Source organism: Phycodurus eques, chromosome 13 (assembly GCF_024500275.1).
Source record: "Phycodurus eques isolate BA_2022a chromosome 13, UOR_Pequ_1.1, whole genome shotgun sequence".
Lineage (NCBI taxonomy): Eukaryota > Metazoa > Chordata > Actinopteri > Syngnathiformes > Syngnathidae > Phycodurus > Phycodurus eques.
In genome coordinates this window covers 19301965-19323330 of record NC_084537.1, presented here as the reverse complement: position 1 = coordinate 19323330, position 21366 = coordinate 19301965, and the positions used below count along the sequence as shown (strand labels likewise).

At 40.6% G+C, this 21366-nt stretch overlaps 1 protein-coding gene across 1 annotated transcript; it reads left to right on the top strand.

The window, feature by feature from the left end:
- The first annotated feature begins 12120 nt into the window (after positions 1-12120).
- Positions 12121-19225, top strand: LOC133411585 (retinal homeobox protein Rx2-like). Its single transcript, XM_061694126.1, has 3 exons — positions 12121-12766; positions 14699-14949; positions 18238-19225. Exons 1-3 carry the CDS (start codon positions 12466-12468, stop codon positions 18676-18678), a joined length of 993 nt encoding a protein of 330 aa, XP_061550110.1. The 5' UTR covers positions 12121-12465; the 3' UTR covers positions 18679-19225.
- Positions 19226-21366: the final 2141 nt, after the last annotated feature.

Here is a 21366-nt window from a genome sequence, read left to right as displayed (position 1 = left end):
AGTGAGTGTGACGTTTGTTTGTACAAAGTACTGTTTTCAAGGCAGGTCATGCACCAACACGAGCGTTTTTGGGGGTTTTTTTTGCCTGAAAAATAAACAACAAAATGAAAATAATCAAACAAAGGAAGCAAAAAAAAAAGGAAGATAGAAAAAAATATTAAAACTAAAGAAATAAAAAATAAAAATAAAGACTAAAATAAAAATGTAAAACAATTACAAATTCAAATTCTGATAAAAAATAAAATTCTGATAAAATGCAAAACATATAAAATACAGAAACATTTTGAATTTCAAATGAACAAATAAACATTTAACAAAATAAAACATGGTCAAAGCACAATTTTAGTTTCAAAAGTTTAAAATCAAAACATTAGACATGAAATGTAAAAATATATAATAAAAATGAACTAAAAATACAAACTAAATAACAGGAACTAAAATTATTATTTAAAATTCAATTTTAAATAAAAGTAAAAAATATTTTTTCAAAGTACAAACTAAATAGACATTCAACAAAATAAAATAATATATAAGTAAAATATTACTTTCAACATTTTGACATTCAAAAATAAATGTAAAAATATATCTTGAAAAGGAATTGAAAAATTTAAATAAAAGGAATACAAAATAATTTATTTCTATTTTTCTACATTGGGATAGTACAAGTTGTGGTCATTGAGTTCAGTTTTTTTCCAATCAAAAATAAACAATGAAAAACAAATAACAAATTAAAAATAAGAAATAACATTAAGAATAAAAAAATGAATAATTAAAAATTTAAAAACAACCTCAAATTTACACCTTCACTCATCAATAATTAGAAAATAAATGAATGGAATAGTTCATTGTAAATTGTGTGCGTTTATTACATTAATATTAATCCGCTAAGATTGTTTTGTAATGTACACTATAGTAAAAAATAAAAAATAAAATAAATCATACTCCTGCATAAAAATGGAATTGAGTTCATTGTGAGTTGTATGCATAGTTGACACCACAAGAGGACGTTATGGTGCGTTTGAAGCTGTCGTGTGAACGGCTGATGAAAGCCAACAGGCCCTAACGCTAAACCCTGCATTTCCCATGAGCCCTCCTGCCTGCAATAAATAAGTCTGTGATGATTCCAATAAAAGAGCTTCTGCACTGGTTAGCACATCTGCCTCACAGTTCTGGGGACCAGGGTTCAAATCCCGCCACTCCGGTTTCCTCCCACATCCCAAAAACATGCATGGTAGGTTGATTGAAAACTCTAAATTGCCCGTAGGTGTGAATGTGAGTGCGAATGGTTGTTTGTTTCTATGTGCCCTGCGATTGGCTGGCGACCGGTTCAGGGTGTACCCCGCCTCCCGCCCGAAGATAGCTGGGATAGGCTCCAGCAGCCCGCAACCCTAGTAAGGATAAGCAGTAAAGAAAATGGATGGATGGATGGTTGGATGGAGCTGCTGCAAACATTTCTGCAGAGGTGTAGTGGCGTGTGAAGACAAACCATGACCTACATGTGCATTAAGCACAGATTAGCACGCCCGATTAGAAGAACTAACGCGCACACACGCACACACACACTTTATAATGACTCAATGAGTGATTAGCCATCCAATTGTCAATTGGACTGTGTATGATGTTGATCAATGAAGTTAAGTTGCACAAAGCAATAATGGATGTCAGTGCTTGGAAGCCACCAGTAGTAGGCGTTAACTATTCAGAAAGTGTTGCCTTAACCCCTCTCACTCCCGGGGAGTGGGGGGACACACACCGTCTAGACGCGTCGTACAGGGCGCCATTCAAGCCAGCACTGCTACTGAGTATGCTACACTTAGATTTGATGATGAAACATAAAAGAGCTTCCCAACTAAGCTGCAGTATTATGAGTCGTTCAACGCTGGGGATAAAGAATATATGCCTGTGAGAATTTGTTGTATGCTCTGTCTGGATGTGTTGAAGTTGTTGAAAAGTTTACAATTACCCCAACATCAATGTTAGTGGGCGGCACGGTGGACGACTGGTTAGAGCGTCTGCCTCACAGTTCTGAGGACTGGGGTTCAAATCCCGGCCCCGCCTGTGTGGAGTTTGCATGTTCTCCCCGTGCCTGCGTGGGTTTTCTCCGGGGACTCCGGTTTCCGCCCACATCCCAAAAACATGCATAGTAGGTTAATTAAAGACTCAAAATTACCCGTAGGTGTGAATGTGAGTGCGAATGGTTCTTTGTTTCTATGTGCCCTGCGATTGGCTGTCGACCGGTTCAGGGTGTACCCTGCCTCCCGCCCGAAGATAGCTGGGATAGACTCCAGCTAGCCCGCGACCCTCGCGAGGATTAGCGGTAAAAAAGATGGATCAATGCTCATCTAATTAGCCCCTCGATAGGGTTTTGCAGTGTGTGTTAGCATTAAGCTAGCAGACTTTCTCAAGGCAAAAGTATGAGGTAATTATCCTTGTTTTATGTTTAGTTTGCAGTAAACCTCAACTGGAAGTGACAATAAACAAAATATACGGCCTCTTTTTTGAGGAGCTGTTCATTACCTGCCAAACCGCTGCTCGTTGTGAAGTTTGCTGACACCATCTAGCGCTCGTAACTCAAAATCTTTTGCTCGCAACTCAAGACAAAAAAACCCAACAAAAAAACAAAAACAAACATTCATCGTTGTCTCGCAAGTCGGCTCACTTGTAAGTCGAGGTACCGCTATACCTCTGTAGTTTCCTGCCTAAACAGGCTTGTGGTCATGACCAAAGCAGGACGTCAGCAAAGAAACATTTACTGCTTTCTCCATTGACTTTTCATCTGTTTTGACTGTCCAACCATCGCTCGTCTTTAGCTATCCATCTCTGCTTCCATGCATCCATTTATCTATCCTAATTGTCTATAATTACATCGCTTGTGTGCTCAATTAAGGCCAAAGATCAGACAGCTAGTTTCAAAGCTTTAACTTTGTGTTGACATCAACACCAAGCTCGTGCGTATTAGACGGCGTGCACTTCCTGCTCCACGCACCGCGCGCTATGACATCAACGGATGCGAGGGCGGCTTACGGGGCAGCTTTTAGGGGCCTTGTTTATTTTATTTGGGCTCAAACTAGCCGAGGGCCGGAGAAGATCGGATTAGCTTCGTAGGCGACCATTCAGCCAGGTGCTCCCGTGTCAGGATGTCACTGTTTAAACACGCCTCTTAGCCTAGCGCGCTTTAAAACAATAATTATTTAATCACATTAACATCTCCAGTCACTACACTGACATCATCTTTTCGGCGGCGGTTCAAATCAAGCCGTCTTTCAATTAGCTTTAACTTTCCACAGGTAAGAGACTAAAACCAGGCAGTTAAAAGGTGAAAAAGACGGAGAGGTACATCTCCAGCCAAGAGATCAAGCACAAGAGTGACAACGTGTGCCAAGCTGCACGTAAGCTTATTAAAAGAAAGGCCTGGCTCTTTTTACACAGACCCCCTTCGTAGAGGAATATACTGTACTGACAGCGGTACCAAACCCGCATAAAGCCTTGATGTATTTCACAGACAATGTTTTAATAAATAACATAACATCATTTATTAACTGTCAAGTGAAGACGTCCTAAAATGAAAACTCTTCATGAGCTTAATGACAAATGAGGGGCGAAATGAAAAGTGTCAACATTTTTTTTTTTTTTTTTTTTTTTGCATAAATAGTTTAAAAACAAACAAAAAAAACTATTATATTACAAAGCAAAACAAATATTAGGAAGTATTGAGTGGAAAAACATCAGCAAAAGAGGTAAAAATACGTTAAATGGAAAAACAAAATGCACCGTTAAATAATTTACAATATAAATAGAACATAGAAAAGTACAGTATCAAAAAATACAAAATGTGAAAAATACAAAATTATTTAATAATTTTAAAAAAAGTTACAAAATACAAAAAATCAGCGCATGTCACTTTTCAAGCTCAGGAAGTAAGAAAAAAATGTACTTGTCAAAAGAGTAAGGGATGAGTACAACAATTAAAAATAGTGAATTAAAAAAAATAGTAAATGCAAAATATTAAAATATAAAATACAAATATTGTGTGACAAAATAATTCAAAAATGTAAAAAAAACATTACAATCAAATACCAATTAAAATCTATCGTGCAGGATATGTAATATATAATAGCTCATTCGAGCTCTGGTCCTCTACCAGAAGCCTGGGAGCCTGAGGGTTGCGATGTGCTGCTCTGTCTCTGGAGCTTCTTTTCCCAGCCTGCATCTTGGGTCCTGTCTGATGCGGTCTCTCTTGATCTCGTGTTTCGGGCCGGTTCTCGTTCTTGTGCTGCCATGATTAGTGCCTCCGTGCTGTCTTTCAGTCTGGCCTTTTCCAGCCACTGGTATGTTTTGTTTATGTCAGCCACTTCTTCAATTTGTCAGTGGTACATGCTATGCAGGAGCTTATCTTTCCATGTCAGCCCATCTGGCTCCTTCTCCTTACTCGGCTTTTCTTGCCTGAGACATTCATTTAGTCCCTGTGTGCCCTCTTCTTGATGTATTCTTTGAGGCCTGTTGTTTCCTCCTGGATATGCCTGTGATACTTTGTGTACAGCCTCAGAATGCTGGACTTGGAGCGGAACCCTCTGTGCATTGCAAGGAGCTTTCTTGTCTTGGTATCAGTCGCTTGCATCTCTTCCAGTGGCCAGGGTATTATGCCAGGGGGGTATGTGATTGTATGTGGCAGGGCATAGGTGTTAATGTCCTGGATCTTATTCTTGCCATTCAGCTGACTATTTAAGATCTGTCTCACCCATTTTAGGTATTTGGCTGTGGCTGCCCTTCGAGCTGCCTCCTCATGGTTGCTATTTGTCTGTGGCATTCCAAGGTATTTGTAGCTGTCCTGCACATCTGTTATGCTGCCCTCAGGTAGTTCACTCCCTCCGGTTATGATCATCTTCCCTTGTCTAGACATCGTTCGCCTGCACTTACCTAGTCTGAATGAAATTCCGCTGTCATTGCTGTATATACTTGTGAGGTGAATCAGAGAGTCGATGTCATGCTCATTCTTGAGACACAGCTTGCTGTCATTCATGTAGAGGAGGTGACTGATTGTTGTTCCACTTATAAACCAAAACCACTGTTGGGTATGATCTGACTGAGGGGGATCAGGCCCATGCAGAATAGCAGCAGGGGCACGGCATCGCCTTGGAATATGCCATATTTAATGTTCACGTATGCAATTGGCTTTTGAGTTGGTCTTCAGCACCATTGATTTCTTGATAAAGGTTTTTAGGATCCTGTTGATGTTATACAGCTCCAGGTACTCCGGTACCCATATGTGTGGCATCAAGTCGAAGGATTTCTTGTCGTCAATCTAGGCACTGCACAGGATGGTGCTTCTGGTTTTACAGTCTTGCCTGATTGCCCTGTCGACCAGTAGCTGGTGTTTGGCTCCCCGAGTGTTATTACCAATGCTTCTCTGTGTTCTGCTCATGTATCGATCCATATGGCTACTCATTTTGGCCGCTATGATGCCCGAAACGAGCGTTCATGGGGTGCTGAAGCAGGTTATAGGCCAGTAGTTTGATGGTGTCGTTCCCCTCTGGGGGTCCTTCATAATGAGGACTGTCCGACCTTGGGTTAGCCATTCTGGGTGGGTCCCCGATGTTAGGAGTTGGTTCATTTGTGCTGCCAGGCATTCATGGACAGCAGTTAGCTTCTTTAGCCAGGACGTATGAACCATGTCAGGCCCTGTTCCTGTCCAGCTCTTCATCTTAGACACTCTGGTTTGGATATCCGCCTTATGACAATTGATTCTTGTTCTGGGAGATTGCTGTGCTCTGTTTGTAAGTTTGCCAGCCATTGTGCATTGGTGTTGTTTGACAGCTCCTTCTTCCAGATACTTTTCCAGTAATGCTCTCTCTCCGCCTTGGCTGGGTCTGTTTCGGTCTTGTTACCTTGGCCACTGAGAGTAGACCTTAGCTGGGTAGATGGGGAACATGATGTTTATTCTCCTAGCCTCTACCTCTCTTGTGTACCTTTTCATGCAAGTAGCGAAGGCTGTAAGTCTTTGCTTGGCATGTAATTCTCGGGCAGTTCTTTCTTAAGTTTCACACCTTTGTTTTGCTCTGTTAGGAGGCTAACTTCTCTCCGGTTCCCCCTTATTTTTGCCTGTAGTGTGCGTGCAATGGGCCTAAAACACAACACATCCATACATGCATATGTCAGCGAACTGCCGGCTAGCGCGAGACGCTAACGTAGCAGTCTACATCTTCAAACACTGCTGCTTCTTGTCGAACAGCACAAACACTGTGGTGCAGTCAAAAGCACCACAGCAGTCACAGAAGATCCAATTCAAAGTGCCATATGCACAAAAACACTGCTGTTTGTACACACCACTATAAGACGAGAAGGTTGCTGATCCAGCAGCGCGACAGTAAAACTGATTCAAGTTTAATACGATGATCCCGTTGACGGGGTTTCCCCTGAGCTAACAGCGTTGCGGTAAGGCGCCAGTGCCACCACCGTGACCGCAATGGCGACAAAGATTTGCTCAAAGCCACCTGCTTCCTCACCGCGCCCTTTGAACCTTTACTAACCCTCGCCTTATGTCAGGTCACTCTTCTCTGACCTACACTTCACATCTATTACACACACAGATAGAGAGATAGACAGATAGATAGATAATACTTAATCATTGTTGAACATTCCCCCCCCCCCCCAACCCCCCCACAGTAAGGGATTAAAGAAAATTATTAAACAAAAAATTAAGAGAAAATAATAATTCACTTTGAAGGATTAACATTTGCAGAATAAATGACATAAATAACATTTTCGATTAACTAAAAAAAAATAGAAACAAATTACCTTGAGGGATTATAATGTGTATGATAAATAAAAATGTAAATGGCAATTTATTTGATTAGATGCAAAAATGAAAACTATTAAATACACATTGGAGGATTGAAATGTACATAAAGACAACATGAAGATTTAATTGATTAAATCCAAATAAACAGACAATATGACATTTTCCTTTTCCTGCACAGTAAATTAAATGAAAAACGGAAATAGTAGTTTAATTAATGACATCAAAATAAATGATATACACAAATTAAAGGATTATAATAATTTGTTACACCCTAATTATATTCATCATAATTATACAAAATCAGCATGATTTATTACATGAAAAACATTTTAATATGATTTGAAAAAATGAATACATTTCATGTATTAAATTAATATGTAATAAATGTTATGAAATTGGAGTTGCTGCATGTTCAAAAATAGGTTACTATTAAAACACTTAAAATGGTAGCTGCCGAATATTATTGCAGGACATGAGACTATTTTGGGGCGGTGTTTAATATTGTCAAGGTCAGAATCCTAACTTAGTGGCATTTCTTTGCTGATCGCCCGGGAGAAGTGACACGGTTGTGGTTGCCTTCCGGTGAGCTGTCCGAAGGTATCAAATGCGCGTCGCCACGCCGTGTTAAGGACAGCAGCGGTCGCCATAACGTTCGACGGTTTGCCTTCCGAGCAGAAACGATCCTGTGAGCAATGAGGGAGCCTAAGCTGGATGAATGCGGGAAGGGTTTTAACCCCTTTGCTCATTTTGGCAAACTAAAAGATTAAAAGATAAAGCGGCAGGAAAAGCTCTCAAGGTTTCTTAAACGTTGGAAAACAATGCGGTCTTCTGCACGACCTTAGAAAGATGTTAAAGACGTTAACTCGTGTTTAATAAGCGGGTCAAATGCACTTCAGCGTTGACGTATTTTTGAGTGGTGTGTCACTGAAAAAATACTCTTATGACATTATCATTAACACTAAAAGACATTGTTCACTATTACCTGGGTCACTAATGGTGATCCAGTCATTAAAAATATAAATGAAATAAAAACATTGCAATACAAAAATATACACACACGCAACTAACATAAAATCCATAATGTGACATTCTGTATTTATTCAATTCAAATATAAAAAATGTATCCCAATTACACAAAATGTTACAAAAGCCTTTTTAACTTGAAAAAATTACAGAATAATAATTTAGAAAATACTAACGAACGTAATATTTTTTTGTCATTTCCAATTCATTATTACCGGTTTGTTTGTTTGTTTGTTTTATTAGAGGAATCACATGTCTGGAGGGCATCCCATTAAATGACAATCAATTAAATATAAATTCAATAGAAATAACACATACAATCATTGCATTATATTGTTTCGTAAATTCAGATTTAACCATTTAAATTCAATTTCACACCAATCACTTTTTAAAGCATTGTTCTGTGTGCGACGAAGCCATTAAGTGACAATCAATTAAATATAAATTAAACATAAATAATGCATTCAATTATTTCTTCATATTGATTCTCAAATTCAAATGTAACAATTTAAATTCAATTTCAAACCAAACACTTTTGAAAACATTGTTCTGTGTTACTAAATCACCCAAAAATAACTTTCCAAATAAAATAAGAAAACCTATATATATTAAACACAAATCAATTATAAATATTTTAAGTAATCTTGTATCTTTAATATTCCTATTTTCATTTTTATTTGCTGATTTGCTGCGAGAAACCTATTCAATTCCAATATTACAAATTAAAGTTTCAACCTACGGGTGAAAATAGTTCTATATTCACCGGAAATACACTTTCCACGATGAAAAGCGTGGCAATACTAATTTCTAGATATAGATATAAAATGTTGACTGTCCATAAAACAACCAAAGTATTGTTTGTTTCTAATAAAAACAAGTTTTTTTCCAAATTATTACGGCAGTTGTCTTTTTGACGATGATCACATGATCATGCAGTAGCTCTTCCCCACCATCATCTCCCTGTCCTCCTGCTCCCCATCCCCCCTTTTCTTTCTCTCTCTCCTACCTTGCTTCCTTCCTTCTTCCCTCGTCCCCTCGCAAGCTGACACAGCGCCTTTTGCAGCGTTAGCCGCTTTGTGGCTAATAGGATGTGGCGGGCTTAAATTGTCATCTGATAAAACTAAGATGCTTGGTAGCTACGCGGCGCCCGCTTAACCAATTTGCACTCAATTAGGATAATGATGGGGGAAACAAGCAAAGAGGGACAGCTTTAATGTATTAATGTGATAAAATGATTATCAATTTCCCTCGGCAATGACTCGCCAGGTGTCAATACTGGCTCCTTCGACAATATGACGTCTACATCACATCGAAATGATTGCAATTAACTGCAATTCTCTTTCTGTCTTCAAGCACACGTTTTCAGTAGAAATGCACCCTCGGTCTTCCAAATTGCACCGAAATATTTAACAAAATATAAGATGAAAGACATATATTTCAACAATATTTTTGGGTGACTTTATAAAAGTCTGTTAATATTATTTTTAAATTCTTTCACCTTATAGTCAATGACTAAATGTGGTTCCGTGTCCTATAAAACTGCAACAACATATTTTAAAAAGTATATAAAATTACATTTATTTAAAAGAAATCTTTGCGTTTAAAATAATTTTATTACCGATATCTGTATTTGCTGATTGGCATACATAAATCACATACTGCCAGTTTTACTGCCTTATAGTGAAGCATGTGGCTTCCATTTTATTACCAAATAATGGTTCCTCGCCAAATCAAGTTCCATACAAATAATGAAAGTTGACCAAATATATACCACAAAATGAATTTAAGCTATTTGCGAGATTTTTGTGACTTTTTTCAATATTATTTTTATTTGCTGATTGGCTGGAAGGAATCACATGCTTTCAACTCCATTTTATTACCAAATACGGTTCTTTTAACTCTCTAATTATACAGAAATATTCTAAAATTTGTAACATTGATGAAAATATATTTTAAAACCATTTCTCTGAAGTTATGTATAACCTTGTAAATCTTTATTCTTTCCATTTTTATTTGTTGTTTAACTAAGAGGAATCACATGGCTCTACTGCCTCATTGTCAAGCATGTGGCTTCCATTTTATTACTTTCTTTCCCTTTCTAACTATACAAAAATATTCCCAAAATTGTAACGATGCATATAGTTTTTAAATGAAGTCATGTATGACTATATAAAATGTAAAATGTTTGCAAAGTTATTAAGAAACTAAGAATGGAATAATAAGAATACAACACACACACTTTTTTTTTTATATTACAGGTCTATTCTAAAATTAACTAAATAATGTGTTCCCGAAAAATTGAAAATAACATTTCAAAAAAAACCAGACAATCTTTGCAAATTTATTAAAAATAAAAGACGGAAAAATCCCAATTTCACCCTTCACCTTTTTCATATTTAGTTGTAATTAAAGGCTTATACCAAAATGAAGTAAATGAGTTTCTGAACAGCGCCACAAAAAAGTCCTCATAAAAACAAAACAAAGACAATGTGGAAATTTTGAATTCAACTGTAACAAAACAAAACGTGGGAAAGAACAATAGAATATGTATGTTCACAAATGAAAATGTAACTAAAAAGAGGGGAACGATGCTGTTTTTTTGGGTTGTTTTTTTTTTTAAGCGTCATGGCGTCCTAAATATATAGTGCACGGCGGGGAGGCGTGAGGTCAGAGGAAATCGCCAGTGAAGTCTTTAGGCTCATTAAGGGAGCGGGTCGATCCGTGCGACACCGCAAGCTTGGAGCTGCGACAGCTCGGCTCGGCCGGGCCAGCTGGCGCACGAAGAGAAACTTGCAAAGCCCCTCCCCGACATCACCCGCCGTGCCCACCAGCCAATCCTACCATCACTCAATAACTTATTTGCCTTTCCTTTTTTAGTTTTATCTAACCCTCCTGCTAGGTGTATTTCTTCGGGGCACCAAAAATGCTCATGGGTCAATTTGACCCGCCGCATGCTTAAAACTAGGCTTTACACGATCGGGATTTTTGGCGCCGATCACCGATCAGTCAGGTCAAACCAACATTACATGACAGAAATAATGGGTGCTAACTTACTGTAATTAAATTACTTTATTGTTAATTCAATTACTTCACCCACACCGAAACTTTAGCGCATGATGCGACAGAACGGCGACATGTTTACCTCCCACCGTTCGTGGGACCACTAGCTTGCTAGGCTACATAACGTTTTGTTGCCTGCTCGCGAGCCGTATCGTATTAAAAGTATGCGAACACACCTCAAGCAAGCCTTAAACGAAATTCCTCTCCTGTCCTGACCACCGGTGACCACCAACACACGTTTTCCCCCCAGTTTGTCTTTATAATACAAAGTCGGCGCGATCCACTCGTGTTGTCGTTGCCACGGTAGCGAGTGTATCCGGTTTCATTTGAGTTGACAAGATAAAGCCCAATGATCGTAAAAAACGGGATGCGGTGGTATCGGAATACACGATTTTATTGCAGTAGTCTGACATAGTGCAATCTTGAGAGAGCAAATTTGTCTTGTAGTCTGATCCGGGGATTACGTGTTGTCTGTTCCACACCGCCGACATGTTTTTTTTTTTTCCTATTTCCAATACTACGTCAAAAGACGCGCGACAAAGCTAAAAATAAACTAAAAAGCGACGCGGACTAAATGTCTTTTACGGAGCGTCATTGATCGGATCGGCGACATTATGACATTAAAGCCGATCAGCATAAAATGCTAAATATCGTACGATACCCATCAGTCCGATAATATCTAAATTTAAAACTATCTTATTTCTTTTTTTGTACATTTGTAACTAGAATCCTTTTAGCCATTGCTCACAATGGTGAACACCCTTTAATTGAAGGATATTTAACGTGTTTTTGACGATTCAAAAGGGAAATTCAAGTCAAAATGGGTCAATTTGACCCGTAACATGACGGAAGGATATTTAATGTGGTTTTGGTGGCAAATAATCCAAAAGGGAAATGATTCAGGGGTATTTCCAGTGACTAAGCATTCAAGTTAAAAGTCCATCTCTTGTGTCTCTGGAGTGCGTAATGAAGGGATTAGCGCACAACTCTCGTTTAGCGGCCTTTATGTGGCGCACAATGGCTTTTTTTGAAAGAAAGTTTTGTCAAGGCTTCATTAGCGACGGCCTCCAACTGGGCCCTGAATGCGACGCACATTTGGAGCAATTACTTGGGCAGAAAACAAATGTCAGTCATTCTTAAAGGGGAAGGATCCCAATTAATACACCTCTTAATCCCTCCCTCTGTTTGTCTTCCTTTTCGAGATCCATTATGCTCTTTTTTTGGGGTTTGCGGTGGAAGACGGGACGCTGTTGTCACATTTTCTCGCTTGTGGGAGAGGTGGGAGGGGTGGGGGATTCGGAGGTCTTAACGTGGAGCAACAAGTGCCACTCGAGACCGGATAGTGTCAGAAGACAACTTAGATGTTGAAGGCAACGTGTAGCCTGTGACTGGAAGCAAACGTAGGTAAGATCGTTTTGTTTCTTGGAGTTCAATGGTTCGTTCTCCTCGGAAGACAGACATGTCCGTCTTTCGGGCTTCAGCCGGACAAATCGCAAAGTGATCTGAGCGTCAGCACATCGGTTCGTCCAGTTCCCGCCACCAGAATCCCCCCCTCCCGCCCCCCCCCCAAAAAAAAAGCTCGGATGCATTTGTCAATGGATACCCTGGCAATGGTGGAAGAGGGTTGCCTAGACAACTATGACATGGCAAAAGGCGCCGCCGGGTCCAGCTCCGGGGGCAGGGTGCACAGCATCGATGTCATCCTGGGTTTCGCCAAGGAGCAGGACCCTCTGCTTCACCACCACGCAGTCCACGGCCACGATGACGAAAACCACGACCATAAGCAGAAAGCCATGCGGGAAAACTTGCAGCACGCCGACAAACACGATCCGTACGGGCATCTTTCGGAATTGGGCGACAATTCCCAACATCCGTCCTATCACGGTCAGTGGTAAAAAAAAAAAAGTAATGTCATGTGAAAACCTGCACTTCCATTCCAAAGAGGAATTAACTCTTTTGATCAAAGGTTCTGTGGGGCAGAAATGATCTTCTTTCGTGTAAAACTATTTAAAAAAAATATATAAAACTGTATATTTTTTAAAAGTCTAAAATTTAAAACATTTAATGGAATTATTTTAAGACATGTATGACCAGACTATTTAAAAAAATATATTTTTTTTGTATGCAAACTTGTGAATGCTTTGACTGTGCCAAAAGGTTAGAAAATATTTTTGTAATTATGCATTTTTAAAATAAATATATAAAATATATTTTCAAATATTTGTGACTTTAGAATTATTTACAAATTATTATTTAAAGGCACATCATAGAGAAGGCAAATTTGTGAACACTGACTTTGGTGCCAAATGTTCTTTGAAGGCAGAATTGGAGTACTGCAGTACATTAGTAAAAATGACAAAAATTGATTTAAAAATATTTTTTAAATTATAAAAAATACATAGAATAAATATAAATTGTATATCCATAATTTATATATATAATTTATATTTATTCATATATATTTATTTTTATTTATTTTCTTTTTATACATACATTACTGATAATGAGTAGAACTATTATGTGTAGGATCAGCACAGTTAAAACTTGTGAACCATTTGAATCTGGTAGCAAAAGGTGCAAAAATATATTTTTTATTATAAAATTGATAATTAAAAAATAAAATTCAAAATATACATATAAAAAATCTTTGTAAATTAGTGACTTTTTTAAGCTATCATTTGTAGATCATCATAGTATATATGAGAGAAAGAGATAAAAAGAGACAAACAAAGAGAGAGAGAGAGAGAGAGAGAGAGAGAGAGAGAGAGATTTTGCAACTTGATTTTAGGGCATTTATGACTTTGACTATACATTTGCATCCACATCATTTTTGTTTGCTTGTTGGCTGGGAGAAGTCACGTGAAGTGTATTGTCCTTTTCGTCTTAACAAAATATGGTTCCTTGCCCTGTATAATCAAACAAAAGTATTCTAAACAGTTGAAGATTGAAAATACATTAAAATAATAATATTTAAAGATATTTGGGACTTTATAAATTCAAATTCTGAATTCATGAATTTTTGAACCCCTTACCAAAAGTTGTTTGATGTAGAATTAGAGTACAGCACTGTATTAAACAGCTGGAAATGCAAGGCGGTAGACGGCCACAATGTGTCCCATTGGGACACACATGGTGACCAGATGTGGCATTTATGAAGTGGCATGTGGCTCATTACCCAAATTGATTTACTCCCTGCCCTAAATGACATACAATGACATACAATAGTATGCTTGTAATCATGACGCTTGTATCGTGTGACAGCGGCTGCCGTCTTAGTCAGAAGACCTTGTGTATGTAGTATACTGCATTCAGTGGGTTTGCTCTGTGAAATTGCTACAGAACAAGGCTAAATGCAACATTTACAAGTTGCATTTAGCCTCCTGGGCATTATGGGATATGATTCAGTGTAATCTGTATGACATGCTCGTAAAAAAAGCTTCATCCAAAATTCTGCTTTTCAAAAAGCCAACCATGGCATCATACTGTTTGGGCTGTCCCGAGCTCCTGTGACAGTACGACATCACCAAAAGCCAGAATGTCTTGTTTTAAAACGTCTTTAGTTTTTAGTAGACACAATGTGGACTGCATGGAAGGATTAGAGTGGGACTTAATTGATAGGTAGCATCTGTTCCTTTGGGATTACTTTAAGGAAGGAATTCAGTGAAAGATGTCATGTCACTTTGGGCTCGCCAAGACCCCTTGCGGTGAGGTCCTGCCGCCAAGGACATCAGTCAGATTTCACTACTATTATCTGCAGAAATGCTTCACAGGAGGCATTCAGTAAAATAATCCCAAGTATCTTCTTCGTCCTTTTAGCGTCGGACATGTTCTCCAGCGATAAGTGTGATGCAGAGATGAGCAGCATGCAAAAGGACCTGGCTGAGGACTCCCCCAAGGCCATCGCGGAGGAAGAGCATGGCAAGAAGAAGCACCGCAGGAACCGCACCACCTTCACCACCTATCAGCTACACGAGCTGGAACGTGCCTTCGAGAAGTCCCATTACCCGGATGTCTACAGCCGTGAGGAGCTGGCCATGAAGGTCAATCTGCCTGAGGTTCGGGTGCAGGTAAACCCGGATATTAAGTATACAACATCTCTCAGAAAACAATTTCACCTTCCCTGAAATACTTGGGACCAGGTTCTTAAACCTGAAACCCTCTGGTGTAAAGCCAAATGCTACGAAATTGAGCTACTGTACTGCAGAGGAGTTAGGAGTTTTGTGCTTTAAGTTAAGGACGCTTCGGCAGTGACTGGAAAGTGAACTTGGCTCCCTAGCAACCCGTCCAAGGTTCCATATTTTAGTCCACAGCAGGCGTTAAACCTTCAACCATCTAGTCCAAAGCCAAGTCCTTACAAATCACCTTATTGCACTCCCAAAGCAGTGGGGTTTGGTGACCTACTCAAGGGCACGTTGACAGTGCTTGGAAAGTGACCTAGCCTCTATGGTAACCAGTCCCAGATCTCATATTGTCATCCATAGCAGGTCTTAAACCTGTAACAATCTGGTCTATAGTCAGAGCTACTGTAGTCCAGAGCAGATGAGGGTTCAGTGCCTCTAGGTGAACCTTGATAGTGCCTCAATACTTAACTCTCGCTAAAACGACCAGTTCCTATGTCCACATTACAGGTCATAATAGATCTTAAACCAGCAACCTTCTGACTCAACACCAAGATGAACCTATTGGGTCAAAGCAGGTAGCGGTTCACTGCCTGGCTCAAGGGCATTTTGACAGTACCTTAGCTTCTATCTAGTGACCAGTTGCACATTCCAAGTCCAAACAGATTAAACCCATAAACCACTGGTCCAAAACCAAGTCCTTATAGAACTGCCCTCTCTCTGGAAATCAGTTCTAAGTCCCACTGTTTAATCCATAGCAGGTGGTCTGAAGAGAGAGGTATTGTAGTAGTAGTAGTAGTAGTAGTAGTTGAGGGTTCAGTCCCTTGCTTAGGGGGAACTTTGGCAGTACCTCAGAATCTCTCTTGTAATCAGTTCCAAGTTCCACATTTTAGGCCACAACAGATCTTAAAACGTGTAAACCTCCGATTAAAAGGTAAGTCCGAAACCTACCACGCACCAAAAGAGGAAGGGTTCAGCCTTTGCTGGCTGGCACTTTGGGAGTCCCATGTCCCATTGCTTCATCCATAGCGGGTCTTAAACCTCTTTACAGATCATCTTACTGCACCCAAAAACTGGTTCAGTGCCTTGTTCAGGGGTAAGCATCTATCTGTGGTGACCAGTCGCAAGTCAAATCTTTTAAATTGCAGTGGACTGTGACTTGCCCTGCGATTGGCTGGCGACCGGTTCAGGGTGTACCCCGCCTCCCGCCTGAAGATAGTTGGGATAGGCTCCAGCAGCCCACGACCCCAGGGAAGATAAGCGGTAATGAAAATGGATGGATGGACTGTGACTCTCTGGTCCAAAGTATTTGGAAATTTAGTGCCTTGCACAGTGGATTTGTGGATCCAAGTTCTTAGAGACTGAGCTACTAAACCCCTGAGCGGTTTGGGGTTCAGTGTCTTGCTCAAACGCATGTCAACAGTGCCTGGAAAGTTAGCAGTTTGTCGGAAACAAGTCCCCACTTCAATATTTTAGTCCATAAACCTGCAACCCTTTTGCTCTACAGCGACTACTGCAACCCAAAACAACAGCTGGTTCTGTGTTTCAAGGAGACTTCAACAGATTTGGGAACGTGAACTGGCCTCGCGCTGGCAGCCAGTAACAACTTCTGTAATATAGAGTGCATCGTGTCCAAATCCTGAAAACCTCTGGTCTAAAACCAAATCCGTAGAGCCTGGCCTACTGTGCGCCAGCGTAGTTGGGAGTTTAGTAACTTATTCAAGAGCACATAGACAGTACTTGGAAAGGTAGCTGTTCTTCAGTTGAAAACCCGTTCCAAGTTCCACAACATTGCCTGTGGTAGGTTTTAATAAACTGCAACCCTCTGGTCAGCGGCCAAGACTAAGCGACTATTCCTCTAAGAAGTTGGGGGTTTAGTGCCTGCCTCAAAGCCACTTCAAAAGTTCTTGGAATTAGCCATCTTCTTGCTGGAAATCCAAGCTCCAGGTCATGAACCTACGATCTTCAAGTCTAGACTTAATGTAGCAAATTTTGGATGGCATCAAGAATTCGATTTTTTTTTCCCGAATCTCCCCGTCAACAAAAAGTGTAGTTCTATTTTTAGGTTGTTGCTTCGGCACACTGTGGCCAGCACCTGCTGACTGCCATCCTTTGTCCACTCCGCCGCAAGCAAAAACATAAATGACAGTTTGGCTAAGTGGTCTTGATGAGCGTCGCTGTATGATGGAGTGGCGGGAGGAAAAAAAATAGTCAACAGTGTAATTTTATGTGAACTTCTGCTTAGGATAGGTTAAGGGAAATCCCCTCCCCCCCCCAAAAAAAAAAAAACAAAAAAAAACAGGGGCATATCTGCGATTGAGTGTCAGTCAAAAGCCAAGTGCTTAGACTCTAAGGACATCCATAGCCACACACTTAGGAGACTGAGCTATTGCACCCCTAACAGTTGGGTTAAGTGCCTTGCTTAAAAGGGATGTGGACTCGGAAACCAGTGCCAAGTTTCAGATTTTCGTGCACAGTGAGTCTTAGTCCTGTCGCTCTGGTATAAAGTCAAGCCCATAGACTCCAAGGACTTGGCCGTAGACCTTATTTCCAAAGCCACACATATTAGAGACTGAGCTACTGCACCCCTAATAGTTTGGGTTTAGTGCCTATAAGGGACAAGGACTCGAAAACCAGTCCCAAGTTTAATATTTTAGTGTATAGTGAGACTTAGCCCGTAGCGGGTTCTTGGACTCCTTAGGACTCCATTAAAGCCACATAGTTAGAGACTGACCTAGTGCACACCTAAAAGTTTGGGTTCAGTGCTTTGCTCGAGGGGATGTGGACATGGAAATCAGTCCAATATTCCATATTTTAGTGCATAACGAGTCTTAGTCCATAGCAGTTTCTGAGACTCTATAGACTGTAAGGGTTTGGCTTTAGATCTCCTGTCCAAAGCCATGTAGTTATGGACTCAGCTACGACACCCAGTTTGACGGGAGTGCCTTGCTTGAAGGGCCATGAATCCAGAAACGAGTTTGAAGTTTCATATTTTAGTCCAGCGACACTGATCTAAATCCTTAGAGACTAAGCTAATGCGCTCCTAACAGTTTATGTTCAGTGCCTTGCTCAAAGACATGGACTTGGAAAACAGTCTCATGTTCTACATTTCCAATCATGTAAAACCTGTAATCCTCTGGTCTAATACCAAGTCCTTAGAAATGCAGCCGCAGAAGGGATACAACTGACATTCTAGTCTACTACTGGTCCGGATGAGTGAATTCTGTCTATGTCCAGGTGTGGTTCCAGAACCGGCGGGCCAAGTGGCGACGTCAGGAGAAGATGGACTCCACCACCATGAAGCTTCACGACTCCCCCATGCTTTCCTTCAACCGACCACCGATGGCACCCAGCGTGGGGCCGGTGACCAACCCAATGCCTCTGGATCCCTGGCTCACCTCGCCCATCTCCAGCACTACGTCCATGCACGCCATCCCGGGCTTCATGGGCTCGCCGCAGGGCCTGCAGCCGGCCTACCCGGGCCACGGCTTCCTCGGCGGACCATCCAGCCTGGTGCAGGGCATGCAGCCCATGGGAGGGCCGCCGCCCTACCAGTGCCCACCTAGCTTCTGTGACAAATACCCCATGGAGGATGACAGGAGCTCCAGTATCGCAGCACTCAGGATGAAGGCGAAAGAGCACATTCAGTCGATGGATAAAACTTGGCAACACATGTGATTCCCCTTTTTTTTGTTTTTTTTGGGCTGCTCCAGTGAATGTTTACAAACTGTGGAGACTACACACAAGGACTTTGAATGTATTCTTACCCAGGAACCAGGAATTTTTCGGCGACCATTGTGTGTTTAATCTGTGAGAGCTATTGTCTAAATTTATTGTCGGGATAATACATCAGGGCCAAAAGAAGGCTCTAGCATTTTTAAGAGGTCCAGGAACCTTTGGGGTTGGGTCTACGGCTTCGAACATATCTGATTGGAGCCTGTTTGTTTCATCAACTACAAGTACCAGGTGGAAATGTGACTAATGTAAATAACTTTTTTTAAGCATTTGATTTAACATTTGAGATGGCCATGACGCATTTTTGTCATCTGCATTGAATACACAGATTAGATAGACATTTAAATAAACTATATATTAAAAGAGCAAGACAAACGTTGTTCTCATTAGTTGTACATCATGACTTTTTAATCACTCAAACTGAATACATCCAGTGAATGTGACTAATGTGTATTTAGGTTTAACAATGTTCTGTTTGAATAAAAATGAATGTCTTGACTGTCACTTCAAATGCACCCACCTTCATTGTTTTGCTTGGTGACAGCGGTAGCACCACAGGAACATTTTGAAAATCTAGCCCTTTAACCCAGTTTCACTTAGCAACATAACATTTGGTAGGCATGTCTATCATGACTAGACCCACCAAAAAAATCCCCCAAAGTCACAGGTGGTTTTCCACTTGGGTTTGAAACAACCATCTTTGGGTCATGTTGCCCTTTCAAAGGCAAACTACTCCAACATATTTTGTTTGATTGCTACCAAATTTGACACGTTGTCTTGACAGAAGGGCAAGGCTACATTGCCACGGAATTTGAGTTTACATCATTGTGTATGGGCGGGGCATGGCAATGAAATTTGATAACTCGAAAACTGTCTTCAAAACCTTGAAAGGTTAGACCCGAAAGCCAATTTTACTTCCATCCATTCATCCATTTTCTGAGCCACTTCTCCTCACTAGGGTCGCGGGCGTGCTGGAGCCTATCCCAGCTATCACCGGGCAGGAGGCAGTGTACACTCTGAACTGGTTGCCAGCCAATCGCAGGGCACATACAAACAAACAACCATTCGCACTCACATTCACACCTACGGGCAATTCAGAGTTTTCAATTAACGTGCATGTTTTTGGGATGTGGGAGGAAACCGGAGTGCCCGGAGAAAACCCACGCAGACACGGGGAGAACATCCAAACTCCACACAGGCGGGGCCGGGGATTCAACCCCGCTCCTCAGAACTGTGAGGCTGACGCTCTAACCAGTCGCCCACCGTGCCGCCCCAATTTTACTTAACAACATAAAATTTGGTAACATTGTCAATGATGAGTAGACTGAGAAAAAAAATCTCAGCCAAGCCCAAAAAGACTGCCATTTTGGTTTGAAATGGCCATTTCCAGTGGCAGTGAAATGTGCAACACAGTGGCAATGCCCCCCCCCCCCCGACCTCCCAAAACAAAATGGCGAAACCCATGCCGAAAAAGACACTGGAGCCCATCCCAGCTGATGTCCAGTAAAAAGACAGGCTACACCCTGGACTGGTCGCCAGTCAATCACAGGACACATACACAGGTGCATCTCAATAAATTAGAATATGGTCGAAAAATTCATTTGTTATTTCTCATATTTTTTATGACACTACAACCCTTCCACATGCATTCTCAATTGAATTGAATTGCAACTTTTGTACTTTCCTTACTTTTTCGGTGGCAGGCCAGCACGACATGAGATAGCAAGAGGAGGCCTGGTGCAAAGTTAAAGAGTGTAATCTGACCACTCAGAGGCTAATTTAAACAGACAAGCCTGCCTCTTAACACCTAATTACTGCTTTTAAAGCGATTAAGTCCAGATCCTCAGTCATAGACGGAATGCCCTCAGATGCCCCTGAAAAAAAAAGCCCTTTCATGACCTGATTATCAACGAACAAGACCCTTTAGAATGTAAAGTTTAGATAATTCAGAAATCTGATTATCTTTCAATGATGACAGAATCAAACAAAATAAGGTTTCAATCCTTTTGAGTTTTACGTCTTCATTACGCTAGTGCCAAAAAAAGACAAAACATTGAAGTTACAGTAGTGCCACTGTAAGACTTGTTTTTCTTGACTCGGCTGCTCTTAATGAGAGGCAGTGTACAATGGGCTGGATGGTGGCCCACAGTGGATATTTGCCAGGCCGTTAGGCAGATGAGGCTCCACTCCATCAGGCCTGAGAGGGGGTGTCACAGGACCCCCCCATGCGGCTCGCTAATTGCCCCGTGATAAACTTTAGCCATCAGCATGTTATTGTCTGTTTTATAAGTTAGAGCTGTCTTGGACCCTTTGTTGGCGCACTGACACTAAATAAAAAAGTAATCAACAGATAATGAAGTGACGTTACCTGCACCATCCGGATAATGGCTGAATTGTTAGAGGGCGGAGCTTATGTGACTACGTCATTTTGAGAAGTACACTGAGCTGAAGAGGGACGGTGGGGGGAAAACAAAATTAGTATTGATGGCAACAAATTGAACAACTCACATCATGTTAGCCATACATTTATGTACTCACGCTCATTAAAAAAATATAAATAAAAAACTTTAAAATCAGAGATCTAAAGAAAAATGTGTCTGTAAATTTGGTGGAGAATTTTTTCAAAGGGCC